General features: G+C 32.8%; 1 protein-coding gene across 1 annotated transcript in view; it reads left to right on the top strand.

Moving 5' to 3' along the window:
* LOC129225929 (uncharacterized) overlaps positions 1 to 17,092 on the top strand; it is a 38,735-nt gene extending 21,643 nt beyond the window's left edge. Inside the window, exon 2 of the mRNA XM_054860470.1 lies at positions 15,234 to 17,092. Within this exon, the coding sequence (XP_054716445.1) occupies positions 15,283 to 16,734 (1,452 nt within the window). The 5' untranslated portion in view covers positions 15,234 to 15,282 and the 3' untranslated portion in view covers positions 16,735 to 17,092. The remainder of the gene's footprint in view (positions 1 to 15,233) is intronic.
* The last annotated feature ends 302 nt before the right edge of the window (positions 17,093 to 17,394 follow it).

Here is a 17,394-nt window from a genome sequence, read left to right as displayed (position 1 = left end):
CGACCACGCTACCGGAACCCAGCCCTTTTGCAAGTAAAGCGGATGTTTTTTCTTTGGCAAAGAAAAATGTAAACTATATTACTCATTATGCCTCATTCATTATGCGCTGGGGGCCTTCGTGGCTTTGTGGTAGAAACTTCGCTTCAAATGCCGGTAAACGTGGGTTCGATAACCTCGGATGCTCTGAGTGGTTATTTCCTTTCTTACGCCTTTCTTTACTTTCTCATAATGTCTTATGTGTGAATAAATAAAAAAAAAGTCCAAAATCTCGAGGCAATGGCCCTCAATCCTTCTATGATTATGAACTATGGACACGTAAACAACAACAGTAGTGTCATATAAGTTAAAGGCAACAATTTTCAACTTAATTAAAAATATGGTCATTTTTATAGTAATGAATGGACTTCAAAAGCCACTCCACCGCATTCATTCCGTCAAAACGCATAAACTTGAATTTGTCAACCTAATGCACGAAAAATTATTTAAATTAACAGTTTCTTATTATTACTTCTCCATCACGAAAGTATTTGTCAGTTAAAAGATTGAATTGTTACACAATTTCACAAAAATATCGTTTTGTTCTAAGAAGTCCAAAAACGTGGTTCAGAAAAGTGTCATTTTATCACGGAGCAGAAAATAGCACAAACATTGAGAAAAAAGGAATATATTTTTTTTTTATCCGTCTTGTTTTTTTATATTTTAACAATGAACTGCAGAGAAAAAAAAAGTCAGCTGAAATTAAAATAATTTCACTGTAATCGCTTAAACCTTAAAAAAAAAAAAAAAAATACTCTAATTTGAATTCCGAAACTTTGAATTCAAATTATGTTTTTCGCAATCACGAGTTGCGACAAGACTCTACTGGTTAGAGTTATTGTTTCTAGAAATGGCTCCCCCGCCCAAGCATGTCCCTCCTCCTGGGTGCTTACGTGTATATAGTTGTGTGCGTGTGTGTGTAGGCTTACGTGTGTGCACGCAGGCGTGTGCATGTGTGTAAAGGCGTGCGCGCGTAGGTGACTGTGCATGCTCATGCGTGTGTAGGACATGGACGCCACCGCCCAGCAAAAGTGGATTCCGGGGGACAGTGCTCAGGACCAGCCGCGCCGCCGCCGGTGGACGGTGGGGCTGCAGGCCTGGTCCAAGCTGAAAAAGGAACCGGAACATCAAGGACTGTCAAGTGAGAACAATAAGCAATCGTGATTGCTCAAAAAAAAGATCTCTGTTACACATGGAATTGTTTTGAACTAAAAGGCATTATTTTCTCGATTGTAATTAAAATAGCAGGGCTGTGGACATTTCCGAACGCTGTGGATCGCTGTAATATAAAATCCCAACAAAACATAAATGTGAAAAGGAGCCAAGTTCGATCAAAATGAGGCCCTGGGTAGGCGGTGTCACCGATTAAATAATTCAGATCTGAACGGGTACCAAGTTTCATAGCTATTCCTCATAGAAGTTGGACTGTCCCATGTTTTTCAATTCATTCAGAAAACAATTTTTTTATTTTCTTTGATTCCGGATTTTAAACTTGCGGCAAGTTTTGATCGTCAATAAACAATTTCCAAAACATTTGACTGCTCCAATTATACAGTAACTTGACAAGTTTAAACCCGGGATCAAAGAAAGTAAAAAATTGTTTTCATAATGAATTGAAGAACACGGGGCAGTCCAATTTCCATGAGGAACTGCTATGGAACTTGTTATCCGTTGAGATCAGAATCTTGTAGTTGACACCGTTACCCAGAACCTCATTTCGATCGAAATTGGCTACTTTTCACATTGATATTTTTTTTGGATATCATTAAGTTTTGAAAACTAAATCATAGTAATGTTCTTCTTTAGAATTAAATGTAAAAGCGAATACAAATACAACTTCCACCCCCCCCTGCTTTTACGATGCAATGGTTTCTTTTCATCAGTAATTTCGAAGATATTTCGATAACTGGGGGGTTTGGCGCTATCGTCAATTATAAGCTATAATCGTTTGCTTCTGTCACTATCAGCAAGGCCATGGCCGAAGTACATTAGCCCTTGGTCTTTGGCGTCCACAAATTTGGCAACGATTGGGAAAATTGCTAAGACTCCTAGTTTTCAAACTCTTCCCGCAATTTCTACATTGTCTTTGGGAATTATCATAACGTAGATCGTAAAATATAAATTGGCGAAAACATTTCCCTAATGCTTATAATTCCGTGGCGTCAAGTTTGTGAACCTTTAAGAAATTAAAATGAAGCGAAGCTAAAAGACGTAACCATGGCAATGCGAAACAAAACATCAGTAATTTTAATAGAGATTAGATTTATTCGAGCTTTATTTTTAACGGCTTGTAACTTTTTTTCCTTTGGAGATAGAAGGTTATGTTTTCGACCATAGGTCGAGATATTTCTGGAGTAAAAAATGTCGATTTTTCCAACGGTGTCAAAAAGAAATCTGTGAGACAATTCCTTCACTTTTTATTGATAGATTTAATGAAGAAAGTATTGCCAAAATTTCAGCTAAGCCTAAAAAAGTTCGAGATAAAAACGCAAATTGCTCGCGTTGTGATGAAGTTAGAGCATTGAAACAAATTGCTTAGAATGCGGAAAATTCTACCCTTTTCAATGATATAAAATATTAATATGTGCAAGTAATTTTTCACCCCTTTAACAGCCCATAATAGGCAATTTACGTGAAAATTGGGCCTAAATTGAAATAAAAAAAAAGAACTGTCTATCGGATTTTTTTCGAATTATAGCCTATGTTACTCAGTAAAAAAGCACCTTTTATATAGTGAAGGAATTTTTCAAATAGGTGCAGTGGTTCCGGAGATTACCTCGAACATATAAACACACAAAAATCCGCCCTCTCTCTTTATAATATTAGTAAAGATATGCATATAATGATAACCAGTACGTGAAACGCAAGTTAGGGTGATTAATTTTAAAAACAACCATGTGTTGAATTTATTAAGAAAACTAGAAAATAGGATGAAAAGCGATAGCTTTGTGCAAGGTAAATTAGATAAAAATGGAACAACGTTTAAAAGCACAAAAAGGATTAAAAGTTTTTAAAAACGCAGACATGTTTCGGAGGCGATAACCTCCTTCCTCAGTGCGAAATGAACAAATGGATGAATCAAGGTCAAGGGAGAGTTTAAATGCGTAACCAGAAAAACATTGACCAATCAGCTATCAGCGAGTGCTGAGGCAAAATATGACGTATTCTAACATGTAAGATTGAATAAGATTGGAGAAAAATGCGGAACAGCAAAAGACTCATTGCAAAGATTATTTAAGGTTTTATGAATGTAAAAGGATTCCAGAAAATCTAATTCACCTACTGTTGTAGGTCTGCAAATGATCTTGGCCTCCGAAAAGACAAAAAAAATTGTGCCCTGTGTCCCAACAATGTTTAGCAATTGAAGATTTGTTCAGTTCCTGTTTTTTAACGTGGTTTTCATGTTCTTTCAAACGAAATTTAAGTGAACGTCTGTCTGTCCCACGTAACCAATATTACAAGGAATGTGATATATGCCCCACTGATCAAGTGGTTGGATTGGGTCCTTCAGTTTGGAAAAAGAAAGTTTATTTATGGGTCTGTAAATTACGCGAAAGTCAAATTTACTGAGAATTCTAGAAATAGGAAAAGAAATGTGTGGATAAAACGGTAAAACCACAAAATTTGTAGAAGAAAAACTACGTATGTTGGAGGTTTATGCCGGTTTGAAAGTTTGCAAAAGCCCTGTCGATGACCTGAAGAGGATAACCCCTTTCCAGTGCCACGCCTTTCAAAAAATTGAGTTCATTATTAAGAAGGGTCTGATCAGAACATATGGAGATGGTTCGGTTGACAAAAGTATAAAAAGCAGACATTTTTTGCTTCTTCGGGTGGCATGAACGAGAATGTGGGGGAAGACAGACAGCAAATGGTTTTCGGCAAACAGTAGCAGAAAACTTATTATTTTTCTTCGAGATTAAAAAGTCTAAAATGGGCAAAGATTGTTTTCAATCTCAGTAGTAAACTGAATATTAGAATCGACGGAGTTAATTAGATTAATGATAGACGGAACAAAATCAACAGTGCAATCTAAGAGAGTGAAAGTGTCATCAACATATCTAAGCCAGAGTGAAAAGTCAAATAACTGAAACAATTTTCGTTGAAAAAAGTCCATGTAGATTTCACTGAGGATGGGACTCAAAGGGTTGCCCATAGCAAGGTCGTCAGTTTGTTGGTAAAAAGTACTCTCAAAAATAAAGGTTGAATGTTTAAGACAGATTTCAGTCAAATTTACAAGTTCGGAAATTTCGTGTTGGATGTGATGGAATTCCCGGAGTCTTGTTTCAAGACACCGTAAGGCTCCAATAACCGGTACATTGGTAAAAAGAGACCTAACATCAAAATAAGTAAATTATTGGGTTTGAACCTACGAAGAATATTAACAAAATCAACAGAATTTTTGACAGAATGTGTGTTGGAGTCCAGGGATGGGGCAAACCTAGAAGTGAGAAATTTGGCCAGTTCATAAGAAGTGGTGCCTATGAAAATAGGGTGTCCCATAACTACAAACACTTTTTAATTGATGAATTTTTTTAAGGTTGAGAGACACAGTTATAGGGGCGAAAGAAAGTGGTTAACAATTTGAATGGATATGAGATATTTTTAACTTGATTTAAAAAGGCTTGTAACTTTTTTTCCTTTTGAGATAGAAGCTTATTTTTCGATCATAGGTCGAGATGGATCTGAATTAAAAAATACCGCTTTTTCAAATGGTGTCAAAAAGAAAACTGTGGGACAATTCGCAACTCCAGCGATCGAATACGTTACCTTGGGGTGATTTACAAAATTAAAGAAAAAGGTAAAACATTGCGTTCCATGTGTGTCTGAAACACAGGCAGTTTGTTAGGAGCATTTATTAAACCATTCGATGTGTCTTAGAATGCTTTCAGCAACAGAAATTGTTTCGTCCCTTAATGGTATTCTCGATCTTCTCAAAATAATGTTAGTTTTCATTATTGCCCTCTAAAAAGTGTGATGATTGTCGTAAATGGCGAAAGCGTAAAACAAGAAAACTCTGGATTAACAAACTTCGCATTTGCTCTGTTCGATGCATTTTTCTTTTTTTTGAAAGAGGATAACGGTACACCAGGTAAGTTTTTTTTAATTGTTTTGTGTGAATTTGTAAGAATATGGGTTTTTTTTAATCTTAAGTTCGAAAGAAGGATTTGATAACATTAGCAGAAGAATTAGGGCTTTCATCTCCGCCTAGTTTAAAAATAATTAATTAAACCAACCTAATTTACTGCAGCATTTAGTTGGAATGGGTACTATGCAAAATATTTTCTTGAATATATTATCGTAGAACGAAATGAAAAATGTTAATGCTGAGAATTTTCCTCGCCAAAATAGTGGGATTATAGTTTAGGGTTATAGTTTTAGTATTGTGCGAGCAAAGAACATTTGGCGAGAGATTTCGCATGTCAGTTAAACCATATTTATTTTTTATCATGAGTGGAATAAAATGGTAGAAAGATTACAGAATTCGATAAGTATAAAGAAATAATGTTAGATCAATTGAAAGGAAAACTACCAACATTTATCCGTGAAAATGTTGTTGATGATTTGGATGGCATGACATAATTAAATCATAACGCAGAAATTAGAAAAATACGAAACAGAAAAATTTAAAATTAACCGATTCGGCAATTCGCAACTCCAGAGCTCGAATACGCTACCTTGCGGATATTTACAAAACTGCTGGAAAAACTAAAACATTGCGTTCCACGTGTTCATGTTGGGCAAAACAAACAGTTTGTTATGTGCATTTTTTTTTATTTGCGTAATTCATCATTTGGAATCGTCATCCGCAACAGCGTAACATCAAAAATATCTGATATAAACTGTGAGTACACATTTTATTTATCTTGTTCTGAGTGAATTTGAATAAGTATCAGTTTTTCAATTCGATGAAAAAAAGCGGACTTAACAAAATTGACTGGACACTAGGGCCATGCTGAAAAATTACTCTTTTCCTTAACCTAATTCCACATTAATAACCTTTAATCCCATTTAAATAACCTTTGTTACTACAGCATCCAACTGAAATGGACAGTACGCAAATAAATTTTCTTGAAAATCTTTATCGCTGGATTCGGAACTCCAGCGCTCGAATACGCTACCTTGCGGTGATTTATAAAACTGCCGATGAAACTAAAACATTGCCACGTTGCGTTCCACGTATGTCTGCTGACATAAACACAGGCAGTTTGTTCCGAGTATTTATTAACGCAATCAATGAGTCTTAGTTTGCTACAGAAATTAATTCGTCCCTTAGTAGTATTCTCGAGCTTCTCAAAATAATGTTAGTTTTCATTATTTCCTTAATAATTGGTGAAAGCGAAAATTCTGGATTAACAAACTTGGATAACGTTATACAAGGTAAAAAAATTTCTTGTTTTGTATGAATTTTTAAGAATATGGGTTTTTTTTTTAAATCTTAAATCAATTAAACTTACCATATTTTACAGGAGCATTTAGTTGGAATGGACAGTATGCAAAATATTTTCTTGAATATATTATCGTAGAACAAAATGAAAAATGTTTAACCGAGAAAGAATTTACTTTATTCCTTTTATTCTCAGCTGAAAGGTATCGCCAAATTTGTTTAGTGTTATAGTTTTAGTATTGTGCGAGCAAAGTAGCCTTGGCGAGATTTCGCGTTTTTAGTTAAACCATTTTTAATTTTTATCATGAGTAGAATAAAATGGTAGTAAGATTACAGAATTCGATAAGTGGAAAGAAATAATGGTCAATCAACTGAAAAGAAAACTACCACCATATATCCGTGAGAATTTTGTTGATGATTTGCATAACATGACACAATAAAATCGTAACTCAGAAATTAGAAAAATCGAAACAGAAAGTTTTTAAATTAACCGATTTGGGAATTCGAGAGAAACAACTCAGCTACAAATGCAAAACAATAAGCGCTAGCCAAGCAAGGCAAAAAAGTGTCATCTTCTTTCGATAATAATTTGTAATATCATATTGAATTATCTAGCATTAATTGTTATTCTTGTCAGGCCACAATTATTATTTAGTTTTATCAAGAATTGATAAATATCGAGTTCAACATCGTGGAAATAGCTGCTTAGAACTATGAACTACGTAGCTTGCATTAATGTTTGACGTTTAGTAATGCTTCTTAAATTCTCATTTCTTTCTACGTGGGCCGGAATATCCGCAAGACTTTGAAAATTAATTTAAAAAGAATAAAGCGAAAAAATTATACGTACGAACAAAAATCACAACACTTTTAGCATTTTCTTCGTTACCATGTGCGTGTGTTTTAGTTTTTAAGTCCGCCATTAGACAGTGACTTCAGTGCCCCCTATAGTTCGTTGGAGTTGCGAATTTGAGAAAAGTAACTCAGCTACAAATGCAAAACAATAAGCGCTAGCCTAGCAAGGCAAAGAAGTATCATCTTCTTTTGATAATAATTCGTACTATCATATTAAATTTTCTAGAATTAATTGTTATTCTTGTCAGGCCACAATTATTATTTAGTTTTATCAAGAATTGATAAATATCGAATTCAACATCGTGTAAATGGCTGCTTAGAACAACGAACTACGTAATTTGCATTAATTTTTGACGTTTAGTAATGCTTCTTGAACTCTCATTTCTTTCTACGTGGGCCAGAATATCAACAAGACTTTGAAAATTAATTCAAAAAGAATAAAGCGAAAAAAATCATGCATACGAACAAAATTTATTAGGCTTATTTGCATTTTCTTCGTTACCACGTGCGTTTGTTTTACCTTTTTCGTCCGCCATTAAAAAGTGGCTGTAGTGCCCGCTATAGTTCGTTGGAGTTACGAATTAATTTTCATTCTTTTTCTTTTCTTTTTAAAAGCGGCTACATATTTTTTTTAATGGAATAAGATGTATTAGCTGCTTTGTTTAAAAGGTGCTTCTACGTTATTCGATCGTTTATTTATTTTTTACGCATCTAATTCTTTAGAAGAGCGAGGCATATTTTATTTCTAGAATTCGGCTGAAAATATTTAAAAAATTAATGGTATAAATAATTTGCGATTTCAGCGAATTTTGATCAGATACTAGAAAGTAAATTTGTACACAGGAAAGTAGACTGGTTTCGTTTCGGACGGAACTTCTTGTTTTTATCTGAAATATATATTTGAAAAATATAAGTCCAAATTATTGAACATGTCATAAATCATTAAATTTTTGCTCTACAAACTTGAAATTTTTTTCTATAAGATACTCTTCACGCTGTCTACCCAATTCGCAACTCCAACGAACTATAGGGGGCACTGCAGTCACTGTCTAATGGCGGACGAAAAAACTAAAACAAACGCACGTGGTAACGAAGAAAATGCTAATAAGCCTAGTAAATTTTGTTCGTATGCATGATGTTTTCGCTTTATTCTTTTTAAATTAATTTTCAAAGTCTTGTTGATATTCTGACCCACGTAGAAAGAAATGAGAATTCAAGAAGCATTACTAAATGTCAAACATTAATGCAAACTACGTAGTTCGTAGTTCTAAGCAGCCATTTTTACGATGTTGAATTCGATACTTATCAATTCTTGATAAAACTAAATAATAATTGTGGCCTGACAAGAATAACAATTAATGCTAGAAAATTTAATATGAGATTACAAATTATTACCAAAAGAAGATGATACTTCTTTGCTTTGCTTGGCTAGCGCTTATTGTTTTGCATTTGTAGCTGAGTTATTTCTCTCGAATTCCCGAATAGGTTAATTTAAAATTTTTCTGTTTCGATATTTCTAATTTCTGAGTTACGATTTAATTATGTCATGTTATGCAAATCATCTACAGAATTCTTACGGATATATGGTGGTAGTTTTCTTTTCAGTTGACTGAACATTATTTCTTTTTACTTATCGAATTCTGTAATCTTACTACCATTTTATTCCACTCATGATAAAAATTAAAAATGTTTTAACTAAAAACGCGAAATCTCGCCAAGGCTACTTTGCTCGCACAATACTAAAACTATAACCCTAAACAAATTTGACGAAACCTTTCAGCTGAGAATAAAAGGAATAAAGTAAATTCTTTCTCGGTTAAACATTTTTCATTTTGTTCTACGATAATATATTCAAGAAAATATTTTGCATACTGTCCATTCAACTAAATGCTGCTGTAAAATATGGTTAGTTAAATTAATTTAAGATTAAAAAAAACTCATATTCTTACAAATTCATACAAAATAATAAAAAATTTTACTTTGTATAACGTTATCCAAGTTTATTAAACCAGAGTTTTCGCTTTCACCATTTCTCAATCAATTCATATTTTAGAAGGAAATAAGGAAAACTAACATTATTTTGAGAAGCTCGAGAATACTACTAAGGGATGAATTAATTTCTGTAGCTGAAAGCAAGCTAAGACACATCGATTGCGTTAATAAATACTCAGAACAAACTGCCTGTGTTTACGTCAACAGACACACGTGGAACGCAACGTGGCAATGTTTTAGTTTCTTCGGCAGTTTTGTAAATCACCGCAAGGTAGCGTATTCGAGCGCTGGAGTTGCGAATAAACTAGTGAATACGCAACGATAAAATTAAAAATTTAAAAAAACCCCGACTGAGTCGCAGTTGTAGAATCAAGAGGGAAAATTGAAAATCCTTTTAAAAGCCTTGTATTATTAAAAATCAATATTAAGTATTTTATTTGCTATTAAATAGAACCTGGAAACAGGTAAAAATTTTAAATCATTGCTTTTAATTTCCTTGTCAGCCAACAATTCGCAACTCCAACAAACTATAGGGGGCGCTGCAGCCGCTGTCTAACGGCGGACGAAAAAGGTAAAACAAACACACACCGCAATTTATAACTTGCTTTGATGCCTAGTGAATGACAGTAATTTTTCATCGTGTTTGTGGGAAGCTTTCTTTTCTATTCTTCTGAAATTACATTACGTCACAAACTGTCTGAAGCCTGTAATTTACCCCAAAGAAAACACGTGGAATGGAATGGTACCTTTTTCTTTAGTATTGTTAATCTCCGCAAGGTAGCGTATTCGAGCTCTGGAGTTGCGAATGAATTCGGTTATCAATCGCGTGAATAAAGGCTTAGCCGTAATTAAAATCTGCATTAAAAAACCGTTACAAATCGAATTCTTTGAAAGATGGAAATTCCAAACACATTCTATCAGTCGCGGGGAAAAAAATCTCTTTATTTTGGTATTAAATTTTAAAATTCTTAACTTTGTTTTCACTGCAAAAATCAGAAAAACCTTTTAGAGGTTTTTAATTAATATCTTTGTTAATTAATGTCATCCAAAGATGTAACCTAGTTAAGAACACTCTCGATCAACTCTCCTTTCAAACAATTTATTTATTTATTTTTAATCGATCCATCCGTTTAGGCGCTATAATGCCACAGACAGACACACAGACACGTCAAACTTATAACCCCCTTCCTTTGTGTGTTGGGGGTTAAAAAGTGTTCGGTTAAGTATTTCATAGTTCCGTCTTTATGTTAAGGGGGTCCGGGACACATTTTGAAATTTTTTTTATTATGTACTTAAGAGTTTTGAAATTTTTTGAACTGATTCATCATTTATTTAATAAGCAAAATCATAACATAAATATGAAAAAAAAATATTTTTTTATTTAAATTTAATTAGTTTTTTTCAAAAAAATGGGGTTGCTTTAAATTGCTATAACTCAAAATATTGTTGGTCAATTTTCAATTTTTTTTTCAAAAAAGTATGCACAAATATCTAAGTTTTAATTTTTATTCGGCGATTTTAAAAATATTGATTCAATAAAAAATAAAAAATATTTGAAGAAAAATTTCGAAAAATTCGAAGATACTTTTTTTAAAAAAAATCATAATTTTTGCAGTAAACGTTTTTTTCAAATTCGTCGAATAAAAATTAAAGTAAATTGCTTGAAAAAGATATGCTCCAAGTTTCATTACTTTATCTCTATCGGTTCCTGACTTATAAGAGTTTGAATGCAAGAAATCGGGAAAAATTGCATCATGGAGAGAAACGCGTTTAAAGTTTTAAAGTTATGTACACATTCGTTAGGTGCATGCAACAAAAATAACTATAACTTTCGTTCTATTTAAGGTAGAAACAAGATTCAAACGTCCTCTTAAGCAGAAAAAAACGGAGCAATTTTTCAAATTATAAAAAAAAAAAAATTGCAAAATTTGAGGATTTTTGTGTCCCGGACCCCCTTAAGGGAAAAAAAAGTTCTGTAAAAGTTGTTTGTCTGCTAGCGCATTATTAAAGAGGGGAAAACAACCTGTCCTCGCTAATCTTAACGCCATAGCTGAAAACCTGAAAAACGTACAACACTGTGCATCATCTTTCCTTACTTTACATCTTTTTTCAATTTAGAGGCTATATGGGGAGATGAAGCACGTTTGTCCGCTTTTCTTCTCTTCATTTTCTTTAAAAAAATTAATGGGCTGTTCGATTTTCAACAATAAGTTTCACAAAACATTTTGCATCATCTCAGATTTTTTTTTGAAAATGTCGAATTGATTTACTTTAGTTGTGTTGTATTTTTGACAAAACCTTATAAAGTGGACCAATGTACCCATGCGCGGAGTACGTTGGTTCGCCTCACGGTGCACGTTGGACCGCATTACGCAAACAACTTCTGTTATATAATTTTAGTGGCAGTCCAATTGTAATTTTAGTGATTATCTAATACTGTAACAAACTTATTTTCTTGTGTGTGTAGAGTAAAAAACATAAAGTTTAAAAATCAATGTAACATGAATTGATAAAATATCTCTGATTAAAAACAGCAATAAGAATTCATCATTAGTACACACAGTTATTATTTAAAGATCAAAAGATAAATTAATTTTTAAACATTCAAGAGAAAATTAATGCAGATAAAAGTTAACAAAAGAGGCGTTAAATGATAGCTGGGAGTATAAAAGGGCTACTTCCCTGAGCAGACACTGGTTTCGGGAAGAATACGCCATAATTATGTCACTTTTATGCACAGTTACATCAGTATTTCCTGCGGAAAAAGAGAAATTTTTTTCTTCACTGAGTCGCATGAAAAATGGGCTTGTTTTCATCAGTCAAAAGTATTACTTTTAGTCACTGAAGTTGATAGAATAAACAAAAAAAAAAAAAAAAAACATGAGCGAGGAAAATCTTTTATTTTTTCAAAACGTTTAATTTTTAACTAATTTTTTTAAATGTCTGATTTTTCAAACAAGGCGTGGTCTTTATGACGTCACAAGTGATGAACTTTGCCACGCATTCCACTATCGTGCTAAGTGTTTACGCTTGCTGTCTACCACATTTCCAGGTTATGATAATTCAGAAGCGAATTAAATATTGCGCTCTACGCTTGCTATCAACCATGCCAGTATACATGTGAGTAAAGAAGCGAATTAAATATTGCGCTCTGCGCTGATGGCATCAGTGAACGGCATTTCATCTCTTGTTATGTCATGTGCAGAAGCGTAAAAAATAAAATTGAATCTGCGCACCAATTAAAATATTTTTTTTTTTTTTTGCAAATATTAAACTTTGTCAAATTATTTAAAGAATGGTCAAATCCCATGTTTTTAAGCATGCTCTTTCGGGGGTGGGGGGATACTTTTAAAAGTTCGAACACTATCTCATTCCAAAAAGAAAGGAATCCTGTTACACTAATATCATATATTTTAAAGAAAAGGTACAATAAAATTGAAAAATTTAAATTAGTATATCTTTATGTTCTAAAATTAAATGTAGAAAATGAAAATAATCTTAAAAAAGCTTACCTTTTACTTCCTTCATTGAATTATTTGTTTTATTTTGTTTCTATTTAGAACGCCTGTTTTGCAAAAAATTATGTTTAATACAGGAACTTTATTAATGCATGTGTTACAAATTTCATTCTTTGAAATCAGTTATCAGCAAAATTTTAGAATAATATTTAAAAATATAAGTAGTAAAAAACTGCTGATATGAAATTAGCTTAGAATATTTTTTTTTTTTTTTAATTATTCCGAAATATACCTCCTTTTTTTCTTCTTAAGTTTTAATTATTATTATTTTCAAACGGGTGTTACATGAAATAAATGGTTAATATGCAAACACTTAGAATATTGTTATAATTATTGAGATAAGAGAGGAAAAAAGTTTTTATATTACTTGGTGTAGGTTGATCTGGTCCTAAGTGCTCCGCAAAAAATTGACCAATGCACCCCACATTCTTGGTCTGAAAAAATGATGTCATAATGGGGTCGTTTCCAAACTTAAGTAATTTTTCTGAAAGAGCATGCTTAAAAACATACGATCTGACCATTTTTTTAAAATAATTTGACTAAGTTTAATATTTTTAAAAATTACTTTAATCGGTTCACTTTCATTGTTTACGCTTCTGCCGATGACATGACAAATGATGGAACTGCCATTCACATAGCACAATATTTAACACGTATCTTTACTCACGTGTACTGGCAACGATATGGTTGATAGCAAGCGTAGAGCACAATATTTAATTCGTTTCTTGATTATCATAGCGTGGAAACGTTGTAGAAAGATGCGGCAAAGTGCATCATTTGTGACGTCATCAAGACCGCGCCTTGTTTGAAAAATCGGACATTTAAAAAAATTAATCGTTGGGAAAAATGAAAGTTTTTTCTCGCTCTATGTTTTTTCTTTTTTTTGCTTGTTTTATCCATTTTAGTGAGTAAAGTAATGTTTTCGACTGAAGGAAACAACCCCATTCGATATGCGGTCAAAAAGTTTTATCTGCCAATGGATAATTGATATATTAAAGTACCATTTAGAATTCACATCCTTTTCATTTTACAATTGTACTGTATGTAATAGTGGGGCACAATCGTGTAACTCTGTGAAAAATCTTTCGCTAATATGTACCTTTTTCAATCAGAGGACATTCATTTTTGAAACAAAAATTCGATGTGCCGTAAGAAAGTTTTTCAATCAAGAAGTATATAAGTGGAAGAAATGTTTCTTGTAACCCCGAAACACAAGCAATGTTTTGCGCGTTTGTTGTTTTTTTAACGTTTTTATTGGCATTTTTAATGTAACAGTGTTTTGTCCTTGTTTTTATTGAAGTAAAAACTTCTCCGTTTAGGATTTTTTTTTTGTAAATTTTGATATTTTTTGCACGTTACTCAATGAATCTTATAGTATATTTTTCATGACTACGAATGTTTTTTTAAAAATAAACATGTGTACAGCTAAATAAGAAATAACAACGTTTTATGGCACAAAAATTGCAGATTACTAAAGGCACGTGTTTCGGCCATACAAGGAACACATTTTTCAATGCAAAATAATTAAGCTTATGGATGAAAGATATCCGACAAAAGCAACAAGGCAGAGCAACAACCAGCTTAAAAAGTAAAAATAGCAGATTAATCGAAGGTCAATGAAAAAATTATAAACCAATAAAAAACAAATAGGAATGCAAACAAAGTTCAAAAGAGTCGAAAAACTTATTTTACATGTTTAAAAGCTCTCTCACAGGTATGAAATTTAAGCAAGAAAGAATTCGATTGGTGGAAGGTTTAGCCATTAAAGCTAAAACGAAAATAAACATTATCAATAACCGAAAACCGCCAAAAAAGGTATAAAGGCAGAATGAAAGAAAACAATTTCAAGAAACGAAACGAAATAAAAATATTCCGAAAAGAAAAAAAATAGCCAAATTGAAGAAAGGAAAAATTAAAACTAAGCAAGAAACATAAAAATGAATAGACAAAATTATAAAAAAAAAAAAAAAAATACAACGCAAATAAAGATGGATGGGAAAAAAACAAAATTATTAAAGCAGACATATAACTTTGTAGTATTAAGCAGTAAATTTTCACTCCAAAGCCAGAACTACATGCAATATACCGCCACTCCAGTTATCTCATCCAGATCCAGAGACTGCAGCTTCATCTTTGTTATGGACTCATTAGTCTGGAATATGGAATAACCGAGCTGTGTGTGGAGGCAGATGTCATCTCAAGCTGAGAGCGCCAACAAGCAGGTAAATTTATCTCAACAGCTAGAGTTCACAGACATCGTGCGGTTCAACTAGTGAATTGAAGGCGAAGGTCTGCCTCTAGCTCGGTTATTCCCTATAACCGAGCATGAAAAATTACAGCATTTTTGAAAATCCATGTTCCATTCATTCCTTATTTTTGCGATATGTATATAACTTATGACCTTACTGGTTCGATAAGAAATTAATAAATATTTTTCTTATTTCCAGGATCAGACATCAAGTCGAATGGAAGTAAGGTGCAAGGTGAAGAAAAATTATGATTTTAAACACTTACATTTTAAAAAAGAACTACATATTTCCCTTACCATTCATTTTAACAATATGTTTCATCGTATATAGCTGTGATAAAATGATAAATGGCAATCTACGCTCATTTTCTAAAAAGCTTGAAAAATCAATAATATCGTATAAAGCAGTCATTCCAAGCATTGTTGTTTTTCGTGGAAAATCTGAAAAAGTAGTTGAAAATTGCTCTCAAATACATATTTCCAGTAACATATCTTTATTATATTTGAATGGATGGCAAAAACTTGATTCGAATTTTCATGTTTTTGCATATTCTGCTTATGCAGACAAAAGGATAGAAGATAATGCCTTTATTCGAATTTTAGCTGTGTGTAAGGAAACGCCAGAGGTTTTTTGCAGAATTTGGCAGAATGACACTGAATCTTATGTAATTAAAGCGGAGGTGAAAGAAATGTGGATTAACTCTTGGGATTTTGCAAGAAAAGGTCGGTATTACCAGCCGATATTGGTATCTTGTCCACTGTCGTCAAGTTCATTACCCATTGCAGTATCTTTAGTTTCTAAACCTTGCACGGAGCCTCGAAATATTTTCAAAATTCACTTAGATGACATTGATAAAAAACAGAATTTCGCCATCTGTTTGAAGCCACTGTATTTCAACGAAGACGTATACCACCGCCTTTTAGAGTGGCTAGAATTACAATTCATTCTTGGGGCTGATGTTGTTAATATTTATGCATACAAATTGCACCCAAAAATATGGAATGCAATAAACAGCTATTCAGAAAGCGGGAAAGTAATAGTAAAAAATTTCTCTCTGCCAGTTGACACTTATGAAATGCTATTGAGACAAGATAAAACAATGGAAAGACTATGGCAAAAACGCAGATATGAAATGATAGTTTACAATGATTGTTTCTACAAGCATATTCATTCGCATAAGTATGTCATAAATTTAGATTTGGATGAGGCAATAGTTCCTAAGTTTCATAATTCATGGGTACATCTGCTGGAAAATGCAAGTCTTGAAAATCCAAATCTTAAAAGGTCTGCTTCCATTTCTGTAGCGAATGTTTATTTTTTCGATTCTTTCGGCTCTGTTACGGACAATGCTATTCCAGTCTATATGCACATGCTACGACATATATACAGATCAGCTAATTTTACACCCCCTGGATTTGCTCAAAAAAGTTTCTTCTCAACCGATTATTCGTCAATAGTGTCAAATCACTACACCATACGGACAATACGTACCGGAATTCGTATGATTTCGACCATTGACAAAAAGCTTGCACAACTGCATCATTATCGTGTTTCATGCCCCCCTCTAATGGAAGAAGACTGCAAGAAAAATTACATGAAATACAAGAGAAAAGATCCCACACTGTGGAAATTTAAAGACATACTAATAAAAAACGTGAAAAAAAAGATAAGAGATCTGAACTCCATAGAAGATAGTTGAATTTTTTTTTTTTACAATAGAACTTCCATTTACCTGGCTCTCCCGATGCGGATTAAATGTATAGCCTTTTAATCTAAATTGTCTGTTCACAAATTAAGTTATGAAAGCAAGAATGTTGCTATAAATACATCAAGCATTTGTTTTTTATTTTGTTAAATGTGCAGCTCCTGCATATACAGTGAAGCACCGTTTATGCATTTCCGAAGGGACTGTATGAAGAAAGCGTATAAATGAAAAAAGAAAAAAAACCTGTATAATAGGTATAGGTTAATATGTGTTAAACTCTGCAGGGACCAAATTAAAAAAACCTATAAAAGAGAAATGTATAAATGGTGTTTCACTGTTTTGTGTAATAAATTATGGTAATCTACCAAACATAGAGCGTCAGTCAAACGCTACTCTAACTATGCTATTTGATAAAGCTTGACCGTATTTCATTCAAACACCATACTTGCTTGAAACAGAGTCGACCAATAATTTGTCAAGAAATATAAAAAATTATTTTCATATTTTCTCAAGTCTTACAAATAATTCTACGTAATTTTGCAGCAATACGTTTTTTTAATTATAATAAATGGTAGGTATGCTTACTTAAGTAATTTGTTTTGCTAATTAGTGAAATTGCCTGGAACTCGGACTTTCGTTTGCAATAATCCAGAT

This window comes from Uloborus diversus, chromosome 7, assembly GCF_026930045.1.
Source record: "Uloborus diversus isolate 005 chromosome 7, Udiv.v.3.1, whole genome shotgun sequence".
In the NCBI taxonomy this organism is placed as follows: domain Eukaryota; kingdom Metazoa; phylum Arthropoda; class Arachnida; order Araneae; family Uloboridae; genus Uloborus; species Uloborus diversus.
Note: the sequence above shows the minus strand (reverse complement) of the source record. Positions and strands in the feature narration are given on the sequence as shown.